The sequence below is a fragment of the Astatotilapia calliptera genome, chromosome 6, assembly GCF_900246225.1.
Source record: "Astatotilapia calliptera chromosome 6, fAstCal1.2, whole genome shotgun sequence".
NCBI lineage: Eukaryota > Metazoa > Chordata > Actinopteri > Cichliformes > Cichlidae > Astatotilapia > Astatotilapia calliptera.
In genome coordinates, this window is record NC_039307.1 from 32,958,364 (window position 1) to 32,981,224 (window position 22,861).

At 40.2% G+C, this 22,861-nt stretch overlaps 3 protein-coding genes across 3 annotated transcripts; all 3 read right to left on the reverse strand.

The window, feature by feature from the left end:
• Nucleotides 1-3,619: 3,619 nt before the first annotated feature.
• Nucleotides 3,620-8,446, reverse strand: atf4a (activating transcription factor 4a). Its single transcript, XM_026171814.1, has 4 exons — nt 8,276-8,446; nt 6,839-7,000; nt 6,275-6,583; nt 3,620-5,322 (listed from the first exon to the last, which is right to left on the reverse strand). Exons 2-4 carry the CDS (start codon nt 6,885-6,887, stop codon nt 4,361-4,363), a joined length of 1,320 nt encoding a protein of 439 aa, XP_026027599.1. The 5' UTR covers nt 6,888-7,000; nt 8,276-8,446; the 3' UTR covers nt 3,620-4,360.
• Nucleotides 8,447-9,924: 1,478 nt separating this feature from the next.
• On the reverse strand, nt 9,925-13,448 carry LOC113024540 (apolipoprotein L3-like). The gene is made up of 8 exons (XM_026171723.1): nt 13,405-13,448; nt 13,193-13,285; nt 12,828-12,920; nt 12,697-12,736; nt 12,551-12,602; nt 11,263-11,392; nt 10,995-11,183; nt 9,925-10,644 (listed from the first exon to the last, which is right to left on the reverse strand). The coding sequence occupies exons 3-8, from the start codon at nt 12,918-12,920 to the stop codon at nt 10,222-10,224; spliced, it is 927 nt and encodes a 308-aa protein (XP_026027508.1). The 5' UTR covers nt 13,193-13,285; nt 13,405-13,448; the 3' UTR covers nt 9,925-10,221.
• A 2,408-nt stretch (nt 13,449-15,856) lies between these two features.
• On the reverse strand, nt 15,857-19,017 carry LOC113024541 (apolipoprotein L3-like). The gene is made up of 7 exons (XM_026171724.1): nt 18,979-19,017; nt 18,614-18,706; nt 18,483-18,522; nt 18,337-18,388; nt 16,863-16,992; nt 16,600-16,788; nt 15,857-16,279 (listed from the first exon to the last, which is right to left on the reverse strand). Exons 2-7 carry the CDS (start codon nt 18,704-18,706, stop codon nt 15,857-15,859), a joined length of 927 nt encoding a protein of 308 aa, XP_026027509.1. The 5' UTR covers nt 18,979-19,017.
• Nucleotides 19,018-22,861: the final 3,844 nt, after the last annotated feature.

Genomic DNA, 22,861 nt, shown 5'->3' on the forward strand with positions numbered 1-22,861 from the left:
CCTGGGGAGTGTTGTCTCGTTTCACACTTACAAGGACTTTCCCATACAACCTTGGCCCATCTGTTTCTTTCTCTGTTCTTGTCTCATTTCCAGATAGAAAAGCTGCTTTTGCAGCTCCAGATGGTGACACAAGTTTCAGTTTTTGTGATTAAAGCAGGTTAAGTCAAGGGAAAGTTGCACACACTCACTCTTTGTATAAAGCAATTTTTACCGCTGCTCAAACATTGGGTTTATGTTGAACACGATGCATCGTGGCCTTCAACTGATAAAATGTGTTGCCCTCACTCTTCTTCACATATTTCTACTTAGTAGTAAACCAGCCAGACTTCTTTAACACAATAACATTAAGAGGAACTCCAATTAACACAGAGAATATGTAAATACTACTGTAACGCAGCTCTGTGGAAAGAGATTTGTTTTCATTCCAAAGGTTTGAGGCATTAGCAGATCTGGGCCCTGTTTCAGGAAGCCGGTTTAGTGCAAACTCTGAGTAAGTATACCCTGAGTTAACGAAAACTCTGGGTTTTCGGTTTCACAAAGCGAGTTTAGATTAATTCTGAGTGAGTTACTATGACGACACACTCCGTGAAGCTAACCTGCCCCCTAGCAGGTTTACTTCAACTAACCCTGACCTTCTCCGCCTCTTTGTCAGAAACCTGACTGTAGGAAGTGTCAGACATGGCGTGTCCCTTCCTTGAAGAGCCAGTAGATGTTGAAGCCCAAATTCTCCGCAGAGCTCTCCGCCGGGAGAGAGTGATCAGAGCGCGTTTGGACATTTTATCATTTCCTGATGATTTTCTGTGTGAACGTTACCGTTTTTCAGCACAATCTATAATTCATTTGAATAACATCCTCAGGCCTAATATTGCTCATGTGACACATCGCGGACATTCTCTCAGTTCTGTACATATTATTTGTATCGCACTTCGGTTTTTTTGCAAACGGGAGCTTTCTGTATAATATTGGTGACGCTGAGCACGTTTCCAAGGCTACCGTCTGTCGGGCAGTCAGGAATGTTACAGTTGCACTGAAACGTCTCCTGTACTCGTTTGTGGTGTTCCCCGGTCATAGACCCACAAGATTTATCAAAGAGGGATGCCACAAAATTGCAGGTAGCAGGATGAACAAAACTTAATTCATGATGTGGTGATATTTGAACTACTACTTAAATTTTACATTTATTCCCACGGTGTGTGTGAATGTGTGTGTGAATGGGTGGATGACTGGATATGTAAAGCGCTTTGGGGTCCTTAGGGACTAGTAAGGCGCTATATAAATACAGGCCATTTATGCATGCTCCCTTTCTTTTGCAGCTGAGGCTGTGTTACTTTTTTTCCGCAAAATTTGCATGTTATTGGCATATGCTGCCATCAGAATTTCGGCCTCAAGCACTGTAAAATACATTGACCGCGCCTTCTTTCCCTCCGTCTCCATGGTGACTCGCTTAATCTGTGCTCCACTAATCAGGGCTTTATGTATCCTCGTGCGCGCGCTTAATTTGGGGTTACAGCAACTCTGCGTTGATTGAACTAATTGTTATCAGCCTTTCTGAAACCGAATATTCCGAGTTGGACAGTTCGGGGTTACTCAACCCCGTGTATCATTTTTAGAGTTTTCTAAACCGGCTTCCTGAAATAGGGCCCAGGGGCCCGTTCTTCGTACCTCGCTAAGTAGGTTAGCCGGATTAGATTGTTGACGATTTCGCGTGATCCTGGATCGTTCGGTTCCCCGAAGCTCATCCGGGACTTGCTGTCATAGCAACAGAGCCGTAAGCGTAAACCTGCTCCCGAGCAGGTTTACTTTATGTAAACAGGATTAGATCGCGGCCACGCAGGTATGTCCGCTTCATTTATACGAAAGCAACAGCGACATTTTTCCACTGTTTCACCATAAATAAATATTATCAATGTAACTAAAGATAATGCAGCACTTGATCCTTTTATTGATGTCACACAGATACATACAGGTCATTTCCTAAAAAAGGGAAATGTACTATTAACATTCTATTACATGTATGTGATTATTACAGATGTAATTCATATTTCAGAGTAGTAATTGTAAATTACTTCGTGTAATCAAGATGAGAGACCACGGCTATAAAAGCGAAGGTGGATTTGGGAAGCCTGTCGCAGCCATGTCCTGTCCGTATACGCGACCAACCCATTGCGGAAGGTGCAAGATTGATAAGGAGAGTCCTCAGAATTCAGCGTATATTGCGGGACAGACAGGATCCTTTAGCTCAGCGTGACAGTGTGCTCATAGAGAGATATCGATATTCCCGTGAGGGTATTATTTACTTAACCAACTTGTTGACGAGGGGGTGCAGGACCACCACCTGTCTTTTTTTCCTCTGCCCTTTTCTTGGTTGCTGTTATGAACAAACTAACAGAGTATTACAGGCCAGTATTACCTTGCCAAGAGACGCAAAGCAATCTAAGAGATAAATATTACCATTCTGTAGAATACTCCTGTATTCCACTTTTACTTGTTCCCATGTTCTTGTGGGTCCTGTTGTGGCTCTAATGTGAAAGGGGATATAATATAACATATTATAATATAATATAATGCCATATGATATTGGACAATATAGTGTCATATGATAGATCTACCCTACCGCCTACTGGTGTTGGCCAGAGGGGCCGATGGCGCGATATGGCAGCCTGGCTACAACCGTAGCTGCCTCCACCAGTGTGTGAATGTGGGAGTGAATGAATAGTGGTATCGTAAAGCGCTTTGGGTGCCTTGGAAAGCGCTATATAAACCCAATCCATTATTATTATTATTATTAAATTACCTACGAGTTTGATTTGTCAGCAACTTTCTGCCAGCCCTCTCTCCTTGCTTTTGCAGCCTTTGCAGTGTTCTCTTGCGTTTTAATTAAACTCTGAAACTCCTGAAATCCCTCACTCATGAGTTCTTGCTCTGCTGCCGGAAAATACCGAGCACGCCCCTTGGACATTTTCGCCGACCAATCAGCGGGTTGCCGATCAATGTTTCTACTATCGATGCGTAGCCCCTTTTACGACACCCAGTGATGTCACATTCCTGCGTCCAGCTGTAGTAATCGTCAACAGCAGGTGTGTTCGGGGAACCGGATTAGCGAGCTCACGGTTAGCGCGATGATTTGATCTTGGATGTGTCATTTGATCTTGGATGTAGTAAGCGACGTACGAAGAACGGGCCCCTGGTCTGTGACAAGGCAATACAAACCAGGTAAGGTACAAATGTAACCGGAAAGGAAAATTTCTAAATATATATTTGTGCACAACTTTTCCCAATACAAGGCACCATTTTTATTAATAACAACATTCACTTTCATAACCTTGAGTTATAAGTTCAAGTCCTAGTCTCTGGCTTAGTAATCCTTACACGACTAATTTTTCATCTTCTCATTGCCTTCTGCAAATGACTGATATATTTATGTTTATAAAAATGCTGAAAGGATCTGTGTTAAGATTTTATTTTTGTCACTGAAACTGGTTCATCTTAAAAATCTCGTTTTTATCTACCCAATGTGTGTTTTACAGTCTGTCGTATCAATTTTCCAGAAAAGCCTGACAGACTTAACTATCAAATGTACTCTAAATAAAATTAAAAAAAAAAAGACACAGATCATCACTGGAGTACTGATAGATATTTAATAGAAAAAAAGACCAGCAAAGCATTTTTTACAAGCCAAACACCAGTGCTAGGAGACAGAGCTACCAAAGATGTGATAAGATTTTATCCAGCATTAAATAATAATTAAAAAAAAAAAAAAAGGGAAAAATACCCACAATCTGCAAGCAAATGAGAAAATATATACATAAGAGTCGAGTGTAATATCACGGATTCATAAGTAGGCTGAGGCCCCTTACTGGAAGTCAAGATGTTAAGAAGAAGGTCAAAATAGGGTTGCATGGGGTTAGAAGGTAGTAGGAACGGGGTAGAAGTGGTGTTTAATTTTTCTGACTAAATGTATTTAAGCCCATTCGACGTCTGGTGATGAAGTGGTGCTGGAGCAAGGAGATCTCAGTCAATGAGTTACAGGTCTACAACAATACGAGGAGCTACGGTGACTCGTGCTTTGCATGCCTAGTCTACAAAGACAAACTTACACCCTGTTTTTTGTACCAGGAATAAGACAGGGGACTGAGAGACAAGCATGTACAGATGCTTCACCTCACAAACTCCCAGCCCCCTAATCTACACTACTATAACTTCTATACGAGTTTGACTTTTTATCTGGCTATTCATTCTTTTCCACCAAGTGGCAGGTTTCACGCGCAGCTCTTTTACAATTTTCTTCAATTACTAGTTTGGATTCCCTTTAAGCATGTGATCACTGAAGCAGGAACACCACTCTCTCACTACTTTCTTTTTAAGCCACTGAGTTGGTCTTTACACGGCGGTGCTTTCGAACCTCTTCCATCAGGTCCTTGAGGTACTGGATCTCTCGGCTGATGGACTCTGCTTTTTCCGCCAGCTCGTGGTTCTTCTTCTCCAGCTCTTCGCACTCTTTGTGCAGCTCCTCCTGTTCAACCCTTTTCTTCTGCCGATAACGTGTGGCTGCTGTCTTGTTCTGTTCCATTTTCTTGAGCTTCTTCTCCACCCCTCTGGGAGCACCAGACACTGATTTGACCTTTGAGGTCTTGGGAGAGGTGGAAGCTTCAGATTTGGAGTAGGGTTTGGTCCTAGAGGAACCAGCTGCAGGGGGCGGGGTAGGAAGAGGAGAAGGAAGGCGCACCGGAGAACCAATGGCTGACTCAAAGCCAGAGTCACTGTCGCATTCGCTTGGTGGAGAGGTTTTAACAGCTTGATCGGGGAGAGATACGAGGGAGGGCTCTTCTTTGTTTGAGAGAACCACCACAAAGTGACCAGAGGTGGGGATGGAGAGAACAATGGGGGTCGACTGAACGCTTCCACTGGGGTCTGGGATGATTGTGAGGGATGTGGTCTGCTTGTCAGCATCTAGGACATCTACTTCGCTTCCCAGCTCCAATGTGTAGACTGGAGATGGGGGAGATGGAGGTTCAGATTTAACCTCATGAGCAGGAGCAACATCCATCTTCTTGGCCTCAGCTGCCACAGGGAGAGGGAGCTCCAGAGGGGGACTGGGAATGTCGGGCAGAGGCAAACTCAGCTCAAGGCTGCTGTGTGGGACGGGGATGTTTGTGTTAAAGGGATCTAGATCCAAATCCATGGAGGAGTCCAGGGAAGCCAGGAGATCTTCAGGGGAGCTGGGAGACTCATCAGAGGAGCAGGATCCAATGAAAGACTCCAGGTCAAATTCACTCAGGTCGATTTTCTCTGACATCCAGTCCATGCCGGCAAAAGCATCATCTGCTGACAAATATTATTCATTAATACTCGCAATAAACAGTTCAGAGATTTGGATCATTAATCTTACAGTGAATCATTTCCATGCCATACTCCATAAAGCTACTTATTTGTTAAATACCAGGGTTGTGAATTGTACTGGATCAATTTTTACAACCTATAAAAAAGCCGTATGACAATCTCAACACTATGTGGGTTATAGTCACGTTACTGCATATGACAGAAAAAACAATGGGCGGATGTAAATTACTGATGTGGTTACACGGTGAAAGCTGCTGTTTAAAATATTGACCCAAGATACAATATCCCAAAATATTATGAGAGCTGCTGGCTGCAAGCATCAACAAAACATACAGTGTTTATTTTTTATACATCAAATTTTCTTGAAATGTTGTGATCCAACCGTATTCAACACATGACCTCAGGCGTAAATTTGATCTCTCCCTCGTCTCACAAATACTCAAGTGAGACTAAATCCATAAAACAAGGACTTTTACACCTTTAACTGATGTCAGGAAGAACAAAGGGCTAAATGTGTCATTTCAGAATGACGTCTAACAAAACCAGATTGAGCCGGTCATTACAGCACAACTGTGAGCCACACCCGCCACTCACAAACCAATAAATGTTTGTTGCCCTACAAACATCGAGGTTTCTCATCCACGGTCTTAACGTCAGGTCTCAGCCTGCAAGCAAACCTCAAATACTTAACTGCCAGCGGGCCTCTCTTCTGAAATACTCACAGCACAAGAAATACTCCCAACTTCACAGTCTAATAAGAGTGGAAGATGTAGTTTGGTCCTAAACATACTCCAATTAGTAATCTCCCATCATTTCTTTTATTTGGTTTCTAATCAGCTCAACAAGTAGTCAAATTATTTCCTTTTGAAAAATAATTTTTAAAATTTAGGACTTGCCCCCTGCTCATTAAACATGTATTTTAAAGCACGCTCACCTTTGCCATCATCTGCTCCAACATGGGCGTCGAGCAGGTCGCCGGCACCCAGCCAAGAGAGGGACAGCGAGTCCGCTCCGGCCTTGGTTCCCAGGAACGAGGAACAATGGGTGGGAGAGGGAGATGGGGAGGACAAAGACAGCGGGGAGAAAGACATAGTCTGATAAGGGGACGAGGAGGATGGATAAGTAGACAAAGAAAGGGAGGGCGAAGCTGGCGCCTTCCCCTCTAGGGAGGAGGGAGAAAGAGCTTCTTCTTCATCTTGGTCCAGAAGGGGCCCCATGGGGTCAGCCATCAGAAAGGAGGGCCCTGAGAACAAAAGATCAGCGTGTCAATTTCTAATTTTGGGCATCCAATACATACAATCTGTCATTCATCCAATAACTCACTAAAACATCTAACCCATCTACAGATAATTCCATGCTGACCATATGGAACTGTACTTCATTGGCTTTAGAATTGTTGGGAATGGTATTATTATTACCAAATGTTATGCAAACAAAGCAGCACATTCAGCAGTGTTTGTACTAGTGCTCTGGCAATATGTATCATCACAACACACACCTAAGTACAGGGCCTCCACGTCCTCCAGGGCTAGCTGGGAGAGGGTCATGGCTGCTGCTGGTCAGTGGTAGCCGTGAAAAGGTGTACAAGAACAAAGGTGAGTCGAGAGGTCCAGGTATGCTGTCGGCGGCAGCAAAGCTGAAGGTGGTTGCCGGGAGAGACCTGGTTGGAGGGGAGAAAACAGAAATCATGTTAATGGAAGAAAAATAAGGAATATAAGCAAATGTAAGTCTTGATTCTCATGGAAACTAAAATGAAGTGACACATTTTATTGCAGGAAGTTGTGAAACGATATATTCAAACTTTATGAAAATTCAATGTTCGGCAGGGCCAAGTTTATTTGTAAATGCAAAGTTTCCCCAGAGCAGGTGTACTTCCTGAAACAAGCATATTGTTGACTGACAACATTGTGCAGACAATGTAGGCTTCTTTGGTGGTATGTACTAGGGCATAGGTGTCAAACTCTGGGCCGCGGGCTAAATTTGGCCCGCAGCCTAATTACATTTGGCCCGTGAAGCCATACCAAATTATTATTAGAGCTGGCCTACTGGTATTATACAGCTAATATATATATTGTTTAGTATTAAGCTTTGCTTGTTCCATATTCAGTTTTTCAGCAAAACTTGTTTGAGTCCATAAGAAGAGATTCATTCTTAAATCTGGAGGAAGATTTTTTTTCCAATAAATATTAATGTTAGCCCGCGACCTTGTTCCAGTTTTGAATTTGGCCCACTGTGAATTTGAGTTTGACACCCCTGTACTAGGGTCATTAGAGGAGTTGACATCCCCGTTATGGGGGGGGGGGGGGGGTGTATCTAATTTTGGCTAATCCGTTCCCCTTAAGCGTCAAAGCTGTATTGGTGGGAAACTCCGCCCTACACCGGGGGATAACTTTGCCTAATTTGGTCATGCATTGGCTGGTAACTCCACCCACGCCTATGAGTCACGGCGGAGATGTGGGAGGGCAAACCGCCATTTTCACAACAGAGCCATCTGCGCGAGGCGGGGAACGAGCACAGCGCGCGCCATTTTGGACGCCACGTTGCCAATATGAAACGTATACAAAACACTAAAAATGTTTATAGTATCACACTGACAACAGTGTCGCAGCCATGGAAAAAAATTACAACTTCAAATGAGACGTCTGAAATGTTTCCCGTGCCCAAACGACGGCTCGTTAGCATGATTCACAACACAACGTAAGGGGCCGGCTCGGTCTACTTCAGCTGGTATACTGTAATTTGATACCTTAGCTCCAAACAAGGAACTAGGAATCAACACACTTAAAGTTTTTTTTTTTTTTACAAAAACAAATAGCCTTGATCAACAAGTTTAATAGCCAGTAACACATTCTAGTTGACAGGTTAGTTACTACAGGAAGTGGCTATATTTTTTTCTCTTTAGAAGACTGCAAACATAAAAAAAAAAATTACTTACGCCATTTTGCCAGAAAAAGCCAGTGCACTTAGCCGTTGCACTGCCGGTTTGTTGCCGCTGCAAGATTAGCTGCCGCACGCCTCTACACTGCCATTTTGGCCCGCTAAAGCTACTATGCGCAAAGTGTGTTTACTTTAGGAGCTGTAGGAACGAAGAGCAGGTAGAGCCGTCGCGTGGGGATTATATAGGAACGAAGTACTACTGCGTATATCACTCCGCACCAAGCGCGAGGGCGTTTGTTCACTGTGAAACCAGCAGCGCGAGTGGGAGGTCTTCACAACAGTATTTATAACGTCAACAAAAGCGTGGCCACTCGACTATGCTGGTTAAGTTAAACAAACGAGCCTTTTTTTGTGAGTGCGATCCCTCCGCCTGACTCATGTTTATAACTGGTTGGATGAATCATAGCTTTTACAACGGACAAAGTAGATCCACAGGCTGCTGTGACGTAAAATATAGGTCAAATCCAGGATGTAAACATTGAGTATTGAGTATTTTATGGGCCTTTAGCTGTTTTACTGTTTGTAAAAAAAACCCATCCAAATCGCATTTTTGCAATAATATTCATTGTACTGGAGCGAAGATGTCTATTGTTTTAACTGGCCGACAGTTAATTTAGATCACAACGTGTCCCATTTTATATTTTATTCACATACAGACGGACATGATTCACTGCTTATGTCTAACACATGTAGGGTCACACCCTTGTCATTTTGAGCAGCCTCTGGTCAAACAAGCCTGGTAACTATTATTTGGACTGAACAAGACTGTGCAGACTGCAGAGCGAGGAGTCTCACTTCATACATTTCATCATAATTATTTTTTTCACCCTACATGAAGGTTTCATGTGGTTGGGATGGTTTTGCAAAGGGAAGATATTATTTTAGATGGGGAAGTCATTTAATGACTGTCAAAGTAGTCAGCGAGGTAAATAAAAGGCTGATTGTCACTCAAGTGCACTGTTCCTTTTTTCAAACCGAAGATAAAGATGGTGTTGAAGCCAAATATTAGAGCAGCCCCCTAAAACCCAAAATTGGCATCTGAATGAAATCTTCAGCATTGTTTGTAGATACACTTGTTAGAGCCAGTCATAGTGTAATAAGCAAGTAATGACAATAAAGCAAACATAGATTAAAAAAAACAAAAACAAAACTCCATCCAAAGTTGAAATAGGGGTGGAAACATCAAACTTGTTCTGCAGACAGTACTGAAAGATTCAAGCTGCAGGACAGTGACTCTGAAAGTACACCTGGGTCTGGTTTGTGCTTCTCCAAAACCAGTGTCTCTTGCTATGTTTTTTGTAGTCGTTTTAATCTCACTGAGATATAGTTTGACTACATTTCTGTAATTGTAATACGGTCTGTATGACCCACAGTCCGGTCTGGTATCTGAGTAGGTTTATGGAGAACATTCAAAATGTTTCATTTTAAGCTTTCAGTTAACAACCACTCACATTTGTGTGTAAATTGTTTTTAAATGTTATACGTAAAACTATACCACATATAAAGTCAAGCTAGGAATGTCAAAAGTTTACGTATTTTCAAAATGTGTACTCAGCATCAGCTGAAATGTTTTAAAAGAAGGACTACACTGCCCCCTGGTGGATGGCGTCAGTCTTTATTTATTAGTCTTATTTTAAAAATGTCATTGGATTCAGTTTAACACGTAGCTTAAGCTGTTAGATTATCTTGAAAGAAAAAACAGCTAAAGTAAGGGAGGTTAACACAATCTCAGTTTTATACAGCATTAATAACCACATGCCATTTAAAAGAAACTGCTTGAAGTTACAATTCCTAAAGTTGCACCAAAAGCTTTGTTCTGTTTTCAAACCTGTTGCCAAAGAAGTAATATATATACACCGATCAATAAACGTTTGTAAAAACTGAAAATTAACATTAAAAGACAACCCCAAAACAAAAGATATTCAAGTGGAGAAAAATACCCTCCTAACAATACTTTTCAAACAGTTCTTTGATTTTGATGAACTCATCCAGTCCTTTCTGGAGATCCATCATCAAGGAGCGGAGTTTCTTTGCCAACTTTGACTCAAAGCCCTTCTTCACCTTGGTTCCATCTTTTCCTTTGGTGAAGTACATATCCATGCCGAGGGCGAAGCCTTCTATCATCCCAGACGCCTTAGAGTTTGCCTCCAAGGCCGTGGCACATGCACCTCCTTGACCACAGAACTCCAGCACCTTGGAGGCCCTCTCTGACTTCACCTTTGTGTTCTCAAGCGTGAACACACCATGCTGCCTCAGCTGCTCTATGCCCTCATTAACATAAAACAATTTCTCCTGAATGCACTTACTGAGGGACTCGTAGTTGGTAAAGATCTTCTCAATTTTCTTCTGGTCCTGGTTGCATTTCACCTGGAAAAACATGCTTCACAATCAGTTCAATACCAGAAATTCAGATTACTAGTGTGGGTAGTTTCCAGTTAGTACCCTTTATTTATTGTGATAACATAAAAACAGGGCTTTTGATCTTGAGAGACTTTATATTGTAAAAGAAGACATTCAGCATTTTAGATTGAAGTCCTGGACCTCCAACGGTCCCCTATGACAGCAAACACTTAGACAGTGGGGAGAAGTGTTCTCGGCCAAGACACTGAAGCCCAAAAACTCAGATGCATCACTGGAGTGTGATAAAGTGATAAAGAAAAGCTGTGATTGTTTTTAACAGCAGAATTTAATCAAGCCAGTGCCTTAAAGACCATCACCTTATTTGCGATGGCTGCTGATGCACCAGTAACACCGCCGGCTGCAGCCACGCCGACCCCGACAGCAGTTAGTGCCAGCGAGGCTCCCAGCGTGAACGGGGACAGGATCACCCCAGCAGCTGCTGCCACACCTCCTGCTACAGTTGTAGCGCCTCCTGTGATGCCAGCGATTTTTGTCCCCTTTGAAACCTGAAAAAGAAAATGATTAAAAAGGGAACCTATGGACACAGATATACATATATCCATAAATATATCCACACCTTCTTACCTTATCCAAGTTGTCAGCGATGGAGCCAAGCTCGTCTATTTTTTCTTTCAGCCCGCCTTGACACCCAGATGTCGTCGAGATGTAAGAATTGAAAGCTTTATGAAGATGTTCGGCTTTAACTTCTATGACCCTAGAATGTGTTATAAAAACTTTATTAATTCACCTTTAATAGCAACAAAACCATTTGCATTTTAAACACACTTATTCATGATCCGCAGATAACAGACTGTAATAACTTTGGTGATTCTCTGACTTTTCCTAAAGCAGGAAAAGCACTGCATTTATCACGGATAACTGGAAAACTGCACTTTAATTTACAGTGTAAGTCTTCATTTGCTTCACGAGCTGCTTCTTTTGTTCATGGCAGATTATTTGGTGAAGCACGTGTGTCATGACTGCCTGCTGTAAGTATATCTTTTCTTAAGCACTTAGTTTTACGTGTTTCATACTATTAAGAGTTGTTTTGTATTAAAAGTCTGCTTTTGTTTTGGTTCTTTTCTCTACAGAAGTATTTGGACCAGATGGAAAACAGCACTCAGGACACTATTTGACAATGTCTAAAAAAAAATCAGTGTGAATCTGCGTGTCGTTAATCATTTGAAGCAGGAGGCATGTAATGAAAGTACAGGAAAGACTCCTCCAAACAGCTCAAATCAACAACTAACCTCAGATGTGTTTAGCCGCACTATTCTGATGAATCTCATTTAGTAAAAATAAATACTTAAAAAAAAAAACAACTCTGAACATCTAATGTTTGGTTGCTAAGGAAAATAAAATGTTCTTTGTCCATGTTTATGGAACTTATTCCTGTTTAGCTTGTTTAACTTACTTTTAGAAAGTGAAACTAGTGCTTAACAACAATAATGTATTCATATGTAACTAGATTAGAGGTATGAGAGTTGCGAGCACAGCCTTTTTTCTTAAAGACATTCTTTATGAAAAAAGGCTATGTGAATGGCTGGGAACTAAAGTTAGGCCTGAACTTAAACACATGCAATCAGCCAATCAGCTGTATGGTATAAAAGAAGTGCTGTAGCCAAAGGAGTGCACGAGTAGGTTCATGACAGTACTGTCAGTCTGTCCACCCTTTGTTAAAGACTGAAGTACAACGATGTCTGAAGAGAGGAAGATGCTCACATTTGTGTGGTGTGTCTGCTTATCATGGAATTGAATTAAGCTGCATTGAAGTGAAGATGAAATTAATCCAAAGACAAACTTAGTGCCAACAAACAATCATTTTAACTATAACTACTGTTCCCACATGTAAAAGCATGGAGGAAAAACTTACACTTTTTCTGGCACTCCTCTAAGTTGGAGCTCACTGGACAGAGTTTTCCAGGCTAGAAGCAAATGACACTACAGTTCAGCAACAACAGGATACCACAAAAAACAACATCCTATTGAAATCTTTTCAAGCTGGATATTTTTACTCACGTGTTGACTCTTTGTAGGAGTTTGACAGACTCTCAGCATCCTAATTAAAGAGAGATGATTTAAAGTGACTACAACATGACAAAACAATCACTTGATATCAATTTAATGCTGTGTTTATTTTAAATAATTACCAGGGCTTCATTTTCATCATCAAGCTGCAGTCGATGGGGTTTAGGAGGCAGCGGAGGGGGTTCATCTTTATCCTTAAAACACTGATCCAGCATCTTAGAAAAAGAGAAACAATCCATGTTCATTAGATCAACCTTGAACATGGTAATCCTGTTTGAACTGTGCACATACTTCATATGTTATCTCACATGACAGAGAGTTTGATCAGACACACCAGTTTCAGATTCTTTGGATGCACATGTCTGACCTTTGTACTGCTGCAATTCAACTGCTTTCAGATAAACTACATTTCTGTGACACATTAAAAGCATTCATTGTGTGAGTAGATGTGGACAGAAAAAAAACATTAGATATAGACCAGCGGTACCTTTATTTTTTCCACAAAAACTTCATTTCCTGTTGAACTCTTTCTAACAGTCCACTTCTTTGGTGCCACTGGTGGTGGACTCGAGCAGATGTCCTGAGTTTATAATAGAGAAAAAATTCACCAAATAATTAAAAATGAATAGAATGCAACCATATATGTTTATATATAGCCACTGCTTAAACTTCTGAGAGTGTAGGCGACTGAACCCAAACCTCTCCAGATTTCGTGGGAGACAGGGGAGCACTTTTTTCTGGCTCATCAGTCTTAGGACTCATTTGAAGGAGGATTTGTTTTCTTGGCAGGGGAGTCGGACGTGGCAAGGGAGTCGGAAGCTTTGGCTGGAGAAAAGAGGGAGCATAATTGAAGGTGCTGCCACAATGTGACAAAGATAGTTATGTAACACAGAATAAGTTTATCAAAGTAGAACTGTGGTCTACAATTTCAATGGCCCCCTCCCTGAACCTACTTTTAGAGACCATGAGGCATGTTCATGATACAACATTGAGTCAAATCTAGTGATCTATACATTTTTACAGTGAAATTTGCCTCAAGATTTCTAAGGAACTACAAATCTGAACACATTATATTTCAATTCAGAGTCAGCTTACAGAGCTGAAATTCCAGACAACCAAACTGTTAATCTACCTGGTCAAGCCCGCCAAACAAGGCTGCTTACATCTCTGCAGCTAACACGCCCATTGTGGACTGATTTCACTTTTGCTTTGTGTGCAAATCTAATCTAATTCAAATTTTTTAATGATTCTGGCAACAAAACCTTTGCAGTTCTTTTGAAATATGTTGGAACAAATTCCAGATAGGTAGGATATTTTGACCAAAACAATATGCATGGCAGTTTGAGTAAAGGTTGTTGTCGTCTGAACTTAAATAAAATTCTATTTAAATTTCTTACCTGTGGCATTGTGTAACAGTGCCTGCTGTCTCTGTGTAACTACAGGATGCTGCACTTTGGCTGGTTGATCCACTAAATGAATGCTCATCACACAAACCAAACAGATTGCATGACTGTGACTGAAACGTCACGGCATGGTATCCATTCACCTTTTTTCATTCATTCTGTTGTTGGACTGGAAAATGTTGTTTTTAGGATAACAACACCTGCCACTTGTCGCAAGAAATATTAAAGGAAATCGTTTAAAGGAACACTTTAGGAATACTGTGATGAATAAATAACAATTTTCTTTCACCACCTTTTAAAGACTTAGACATGAAATTGTTTTTTACTTTTATCAAAACCTTACTGACTTTGCAAAGGTTTCTGCAAAAAATGCAGGAATAATGCAGAGTAAAAAGGATCCAGACAGAAAAATTACATGTGATGGATTTATGTGAAAAATTGCTGAAATGGAGAAAAGCAAAATAATACTCGTGAAAACATACAGATCAGAAAACAGACAAAGAAAATATATACAACCTGAGAGCATAGCACCAACTACTGTAAGTCACACTACATACATTCAGCAGCCACTTTATTAGGTATACCTGTTCAGCTGCTCAATAATGCAAATACCAAATTAACCAATCATGAGTCAGTAATTCAAATCATTCAGGCATATAGACATGTCCAAGACAGCCTCATGAAGTTCAAACAGAGCATCAAGAAGTAAGGTATAATAGGCATGGTTTTTGGTCTGAGTGTGTCAAAAACTACTGGTCCAAAAAAAGAGAAATATCCAGAGAGCAGCAGTTCTCAGGGTGAAAATGCCTTGTTGATGTCAGAGACCAGAGAAGAATCACCAGAGCTGATAGGAAAGCAACAGTAACACAAATAACCAGCGATTATAAACAAACCATGCAGAAGAGCACAACAAATCTTACCTTGAAGCAGTTCGGCTACAGCAGCAGAAGACCACACTTGAAGCCACACATTAATTTGGACCCAAACCCTAATTTTTTTTTTTTAGGTCATTCAAATTTTTTTTCACAACCCAAGGTGTCCACACCTTATGATAGTGTGAAAATGTAAAAAGGTTTATAGCATAAATAGGTTGAATGATAGGCAGAACTATTTGAATAAACACTGAGAAAAAGTTTGACTGCATTCTGTAATTGTCATATGGTTTGTATGACACACAGTCAGGTCTGGGGCCTGAGTAGGTTTATGGAGAAGTAACATTTAAAATGTTTCATTTTAAGCTTACGGTTAACAACCACTCATGACATATAAAGTCAAGCTAGGAATGACAAAAGTCTATGTATTTTAAAACTGTACTCAGTATCAGGTGAAATAAAAAACAGAAAAAAGAATTACACTGCCCCCTGGTGGATAGTGTCGGTCTTTAAGTAGTTTATTTAGAAGTCATTTTTAAAAATGTCATGGCATTCTGTTTAACACCTAGCTTAAGGTGTGAATCGACAAAATCTGATTAGATTAGTTGTAGAAATAATCTTAACAGGAAAAATTGGCTAAAGTAAGGGAGGTTAACACAATCTCAGTTTTATACAGCATTAATAACCACATGCCATTTAAAAGAAACTGCTTGAAGTTACAATTCCTAAAGTTGCACTAAAAGTTTTGTTCTGTTTTCAAACCTGTTGCCAAAGAGGTAATATCTATATTGATCAATAAACTTTAATAACAGCTGAAAATTAACATTAAAAGACAACCCCAAAACAAAAGATATTCAAGTGGAGAAAAATACCCTCCTAACAATACTTTTCAAACAGTTCTTTGATTTTGATGAACTCATCCAGTCGTTCCTGGAGATCCACCGCCAAGGAGCGGAGTTTCTTTGCCAACTTTGACTCAAAGCCCTTCTTCACCTTGGTTCCATCTTTTCCTTTGGTGAAGTACATATCCATGCCGAGGGCGAAGCCTTCTATCATCCCAGATGGCTTGGAGTTTGCCTCCAAGACCTTGGCACATGGCCCTCCTAGACCAAAGAACTCCAACAACTTGGAGGCCCTCTCTGACTTCACCTTGGTCCTCTCGAGCATGATGACACCATGCTGCCTCAGCTGCTCTATGCCCTCAATGACATAAGCAAGTTTCTCCTGAATGCCCTTACTGAGGGACTCGTAGTCGGTAAAGACCTTTTCAATTTTCTTCTGGTCCTGGTTGCAGTTCACCTGGAAAAACATGCTTCACAATCAGTTCAATACCAGAAATTCAGATAACTAGTGTGGGTAGTTTCCAGTTAGTACCCTTTTTAAAAATTGTGATAACATGAAAACAGGGCTTTTGATCTTGAGAGACTTTATATTGTAAAAGAAGACATTCAGCATTTTAGATTGAAGTCCTGGAACTTCAAATTAACAAAAAAACAAAAACAAAAGTGAGTCAGAATAGATTTGAAAAATGTATTTTCTCTTAAAAATTTAGGAAAACCTATCAACCTACAAAAACCATGAACAAAGATGTTTTAACCCAGTGCCTTAAAGACCATCACCTTATTTGCGATGGCTGCTGATGCACCAGTAACACCGCCGGCTGCAGCCACGCCGACCCCGACAGCAGTTAGTGCCAGCGAGGCTCCCAGCGTGAACGGGGACAGGATCACCCCAGCAGCTGCTGCCACACCTCCTGCTACAGTTGTAGCGCCTCCTGTGATGCCAGCGATTTTTGTCCCCTTTGAAACCTGAAAAAGAAAATGATTAAAAAGGGAACCTATGGACACAGATGTACATATATCCATAAATATATCCACACCACCTTATCCAAGTTGTCAGCGATGGAGCCAAGCTCGTCTATTTTTTCTTTCAGCCCGCCTTGACACCCAGATGTCGTCGAGATGTAAGAATTGAAAGCTTTATGAAGATGTTCGGCTTTAACTTCTATGACCCTAGAATGTGTTATAAAAACTTTATTAATTCACCTTTAATATCAACAAAACCAATTGCATTTTAAACACACTTATTCATGATAACAGACTGTAATAACTTTGGTGATTCTCTGACTTTTCCTAAATTAGGAAAAGCACTGCATTTATCACGGATAACTGGAAAACTGCACTTTAATTTACAGTGTAAGTCTTCATTTGCTTCACGAGCTGCTTCTTTAATTTAGTTTGTGGTAGATTATTTGGTGAAACACGTGTGTCATGACTGCCTGCTGTGAGTATATCTTTTCTTAATTATGTGTTTCAAACTATTAAGAGTTGTTTTGTATTAAAAGTCTGCTTTTGTTTCGGTTCTTTTCTCTACAGAAGTATTTGGACCAGATGGAAAGCAGCACTCAGGACACTATTTATTTATTTATTTTTACTCAGGACACTATTTGAAATCAGTGTGAATCTGCGTGTCGTTAATCATTTGAAGCAGGAGACATGTAATGAAAGTACAGGAAAGACTCCTCCAAACAGCTCAAATCAACAACTAACTTCAGATGTCTTTAGCCACATCATTCTAATGAATCTCATTTAGTAAAAATAAAAACACACACACAAAAAACTGTTTTATTTGCCTTAGTCCCCAATGTCAAATAAAATAAAATGTTCTTTTGTGCCCTTCCATGTTTATGGAACTTATTCCTGTTTAACTTGTTTAATTAATTTAAGAAAGTGAAACTAATGCATAACAAAAAGGCATTCATATTTAATTATTATCATGAGAGATATGGGAGTTGCCAGCCCTGCCCTAGTTGTGTATGTTCATGAACAAAAAGGTCAGAGAGAACGAGCCCCTTCCGGCATCTCTGCATGCCTTCACTTTCACTTGCATTGTTCTTTTTCTTTCTTTCTTCCAAATGTTTTGTGAAATTTTGTGGTCTTGAAAACTGCTTTCCTCCTCAGCTTTGGGCAGCGAGAGCCAGTGTAGCATACAAAGATGTTCTTTAAGCAAAAAGGCTATGTGAATGGCTGGGAACTAAAGTTAGGCCTGAACTTAAACACATGCAATCAGCCAATCAGCTGTATGGTATAAAAGAAGTGCTGTAGCCAAAGGAGTGCACGAGTAGGTTCATGACAGTACTGTCAGTCTGTCCACCCTTTGTTAAAGACTGAAGTACAACGATGTCTGAAGAGAGGAAGATGCTCACATTTGTGTGGTGTGTCTGCATGTCACTGAATTGAATTAAGCTGCATTGAATTGAAGATGAAATTAATCCAAAGACAAACTTAGTGCCAACAAACAATCATTTTAACTATAACTACTGTTCCCACATGTAAAAGCATGGATAAAAAACTTACACTTTTTCTGGTACTCTACCAAGTTGGAGCTCACTGGACAGAGTTTTCCAGGCTAGAAGCAAATGACACTACAGTTCAGCAACAACAGGATACCACAAAAAACAACATCCTATTGAAATCTTTTCAAGCTGGATTTTTTTACTCACGTGTTGACTCTTCAAAGAAGTTTGACAGACTCTCAGCATCCTAATTAAAGAAAGATGATTTAAAGTGACTACAACATGACAAAACAATCACTTGATATCAATTTAATGCTGTGTTTATTTTAAGTAATTACCAGGGCTTCATTTTCATCATCAAGCTGCAGACGATGGGGTTTAGGAGGCAGTAGAGGGAGTTCACCTTTATCCTTAAAACACTGATCCAGCATCTTAGAAAAAGAGAAACAATCCATGTTCATTAGATCAACCTTGAACATGGTAATCCTGTTTGAACTGTGCACATACTTATATGTTATCTCACATGACAGAGAGTTTGATCAGACACACCAGTTTCAGATTCTTTGGATGCACATGTCTGACCTTTGTACTGCTGCAATTCAACTGCTTTCAGATAAACTACATTTCTGTGACACATTAAAAGCATTCATTGTGTGAGTAGATGTGGACAGAAAAAAAAACATTAGATATAGACCAGCGGTACCTTTATTTTTTCCACAAAAACTCCATTTCCTTCTGGACTCTTTTTAACAGTCCACTTCTTTGGTGACACTGGTGGTGGACTCGAGCAGATGTCCTGAGTTTAAAATAGAGAAAAAAATCACCAAATAATTAAAAACTATTAGAATTAAACCATATATGTTTATATATAGCCACTGCTTAAACTTCTGAGAGTGTAGGCGACTGAACCCAAACCTCTTCAGATTTCGTGGGAGACAGGGGAGCACTTTTTTCTGGCTCATCAAGACTGATTGGAGGTGAGATTTGTTTCCTTGGCAGGGGAAGGGGATGCTTTGGCTGTAGAAAAGAAGGAACATAATTGAAGGTGGTGCCACTATGTTACAAAAAGAGTTATGTAAGTTTATCAAAAAATGCATCTGCAGTTTCACTGCCCCCCCCCCCCCCCCCCCCCCTCTATTCTTAGAGACCATAAGTGCATGTTCACATTACAATGTTGAGTCAAATCTTGTGATCTATACATTTTTACAGTGGAATTTGTCTCAAGATCTCAGGTCCGCTAAACAAGGCTGATGACATCTCTGCAGCTGACACACCGATTGTTGACTGGTTTCACTTTTGCTCCAAGTAAAATTTGATAATGGCTGTTTATCAGTTTATCTATCAGTGGCATTGTTCCAAAGTCAGCCTTTGACTAAGAAAGTAACAAAACTGAAGACATACTAAAGATGCATTGAAACATACAAGCATTTCTAAGGGAATATAATGTTGGCAATGATGGTACCCATACAGTAAATATGGGAAGCAGTTGTATGCAATAGGAATTCCAATGATTTGTTCTGACTACATTATTACTTAATAACTCCTTTATTATTGACTCCAATCATCTTCAGCGTAATCAAGTGCACGATGCTTGTATATATGAATATATGTATGTCAATGTAACGTAAATGTAACATCTAAATAAAGTTTCAGAAGAAATCACCAAAAAAAGACATGAAAAACAAGCACAAACAAGCAACATATTTAAGACATTTACATGCTCACACTGTAATGACCCCTCCCTACGTATGCTTGGTATTAAGCAGTGAAGACGATGTTTTTCTTGACTATGTGACTCAAGGTGAGTTGCATAAAGTTTGCAGTTTACAAAGCAAGCACAAAAACTGACATTTGAAAAGCCTTGCAGCAACATGGTGATATAGAAAATACTAGAAAGCTGTTCTAAAGATAACAGTTTACTGTGAGGTTTGCGGAGACTGAGAGCTGGACAGAGCCTCATTCTTCAGCACAAAATGACCAAATTAACTGCCAAAACTTGATTTTTAAAAAAATATTTTATAATTCTGCCAAATAATATTTTGGAACAAATTCCAGATAGGTAGGCTATTTTGACTAAAACAATATGAATGGCATTTTGAGTAAAAGTTGTTCTGAGTCATCTGAACTTCATTAAAATTCCATTTGAATTTCTTACCTGTGGCATTGTGTAACGTTGTCTCTTGTCTCTGTGTCACTACAGGATGCTGCACTTTGGCTGGCTGCTCCACTAAATGAATGCTCATCCCACAATCCAAACAGGTTAGGCATGGCGGTGACTGAAACGTCACGTCATGGTATTCATTCTCCGTTTTTCATTCATTTCTGTTGTTGGACTGGAAAATGTTTTTAGCATAACAACACCCGCCACTCGTCACAAGAAATATTAAAAGAATACTTAGATTCTTTTTTTCTTTTTCTAATGAAATTGAACGCATAAATGTTATTCTGTGAACAGAAAGACAACTTCCGCTTTTGCTTAAGTTTTTCTAAACTGGGATATACACTAGGGGGAATCTCATTAGTAACTGCTTATACAGAGGTCTCTATGTGTGCCTTTTCAAGTATGTTAAGCAGGATAACTGTCTTTTATGTTACTGTAATACAGTTGCACCAGTAAGACAAAATTTCATATTTGCAACACAGTTTGTTTTGTTGTTTTTTAGTGACTTTGGTGGAAATCTCAGAGCTGGAACATTCTTCTCATCACTCTTTCCCACTAATGATCATTGTTTTGAGAAAGCGGCTACAGATGTGAGAATTGCACCAAAGCAACTGAGAAAAACTGCAAACCTTTTCTCAGGTATGAGAATGAAGAGTGCTAATGTCATGCCAGGATCCGCTGTAATTCACGCCCTGGCTTTACAGGTTGTCTCAATCAATTAGGCACGATGTTCACAGCAGGATTGTTATTCTCACTGCACTTCATGTAGTTCTCAAAATAGTTTTATGACACAGACTCACCTGTACTAAAGACAGGACAATAATCAAAACGTTTTTCACATTTGTCAAATGTGCCAGTCAGTCAGTCAATCACTTCAACTCTGTGATTGATGAGTAACAATCTTTCACCACCTTTTTAAGACTTGGACATTAAATTGTTTTTTACTTTACCTTTACAAAATCTTACTGATTTTGCAAAGATTTCTGCAAAACTCTGTAAAAAGGATCCAGACAGAAAAATTACATGTGACGGATTTATGTGGAAAATTGCTGAAATGGAGAAAAGCAAAATAATACTCATGAAAACATACAGATCAGAAACAAGACAAAGAAAATATATACAACCTGACAGCATAGCACCGACTACTGTATGGTCCAGCAAAGTCATATTACATACATTCAGCAGCCACTTTATTAGGTATACCTGTTCAACTGCTCAATAATGCAAATATCAAATTAACCAATTGTGAGTCCGCAATACAAAGCATTTAGGCATGTAGACATGTTCAAGACAGCCTCATGAAATCAAACAAAGCTTCAAGAAGACCAAGAATACCAGTCAGACAAAAAACCATGCCCATTATGATTCCCTTAGGCCCCCTCCTCGATTCAGAGATGGTCTTTCCCTTTTCACGTAAATGGCCTCTTTGACTCTGCACTCAAACCAGCGCTCCTCCCTGTCCAGCATGTCTTCATCATGCCTGTAGGCATAAATAAACTGCCTGATGAGTTAGCTCTTCTGTGTTGTCCCATCCACTTAGCCAGATAGCCTAACGGTGCATCTTTTACCATCTTACAACGCTGTGATTGCAGCCATTTCCCAACTCTCTGCGAATGGCCATTGATCAATGGTCATGACAATTTGCATATTAAAGGTCATGAAACTGACCTCACAGCACATTGTTTGTGTCAGTCATTGTGCAAATGTACTGTTTATGAGATTGTGGAAACCTGCAGCCAGCTGAGACTGAAGAAGTCACTCACATGAGAAAGTGACATGACTGAGGTGGAAAGAGCAGAATGCTGACTGATGTAGATCTGTGGCTGCATTAAATACTGGCCTGTACTGTGCAGGCATTCAGTATTTTCTTTGAGGACCATTTAGCTGTTGTGGCAGGAAATTGCTTCGTGCAGCGGTCCCCGACCTTTTTTGCGCCACAATATTTTCCCGGACCGGCCTTTAAGGTGTCGCGGATAAATACAACAAAATAAAACTAGTACTGGTACCGAAAAAAAGAAGATTTATTCATAACACATGTGAAAAGACCCAGGAAAACCGAGTTAACAATAAAAACGATAACAAAATAACGCTAAAAACCCCGAAAACCATACATTTCACACCCGAGCCTCAACTCTCGCGGCCCGGTACCAAACGACTCACGGACCGGTACCGGTCCGAGGCCCGGGGGTTGGGGACCGCTGGCTTAGTGCATTAATAATTTGATTTTCTACAGTGTGGTATTTGTTTAATAATTCATTGATTCAGTGCATAAAATAAGTTGATAAATAACATGTTAAATATATCAATCATATCAAAAAATGATAGTTTTGGGGGGAGTTTCTTTGACACATGCTGACTAAACAGAACAGGAAGTGAGAGCAGGGAGAACAAGAGTGAGCAGTTTAGTGAAAGGAACAGGAAAGGT

Excerpts from the sequence above, each read along its gene's own strand:
- LOC113024541 (XM_026171724.1), bottom strand. The coding sequence starts at position 18,706 with ATGCTGGATCAGTGTTTTAAGGATAAAGGTGAACTCCCTCTACTGCCT. Across the intron at positions 18,389-18,482 it reads CTTCTTTGAAGAGTCAACAC|CCTGGAAAACTCTGTCCAGT; the intron begins GTGAGTAAAAAA and ends ATTTGCTTCTAG. Across the intron at positions 16,993-18,336 it reads GGTAGAGTACCAGAAAAAGT|GGTCATAGAAGTTAAAGCCG; the intron begins GTAAGTTTTTTA and ends AACACATTCTAG.
- LOC113024540 (XM_026171723.1), bottom strand. The coding sequence starts at position 12,920 with ATGCTGGATCAGTGTTTTAAGGATAAAGATGAACCCCCTCCGCTGCCT. Across the intron at positions 12,737-12,827 it reads ATGATGAAAATGAAGCCCTG|GATGCTGAGAGTCTGTCAAA; the intron begins GTAATTATTTAA and ends CTCTTTAATTAG. Across the intron at positions 11,393-12,550 it reads AGAGGAGTGCCAGAAAAAGT|GGTCATAGAAGTTAAAGCCG; the intron begins GTAAGTTTTTCC and ends AACACATTCTAG.
- atf4a (XM_026171814.1), bottom strand. The coding sequence starts at position 6,887 with ATGACCCTCTCCCAGCTAGCCCTGGAGGACGTGGAGGCCCTGTACTTA. Across the intron at positions 6,584-6,838 it reads CGTGGAGGCCCTGTACTTAG|GGCCCTCCTTTCTGATGGCT; the intron begins GTGTGTGTTGTG and ends TTTTGTTCTCAG. Across the intron at positions 5,323-6,274 it reads TGGAGCAGATGATGGCAAAG|ATGATGCTTTTGCCGGCATG; the intron begins GTGAGCGTGCTT and ends ATTTGTCAGCAG.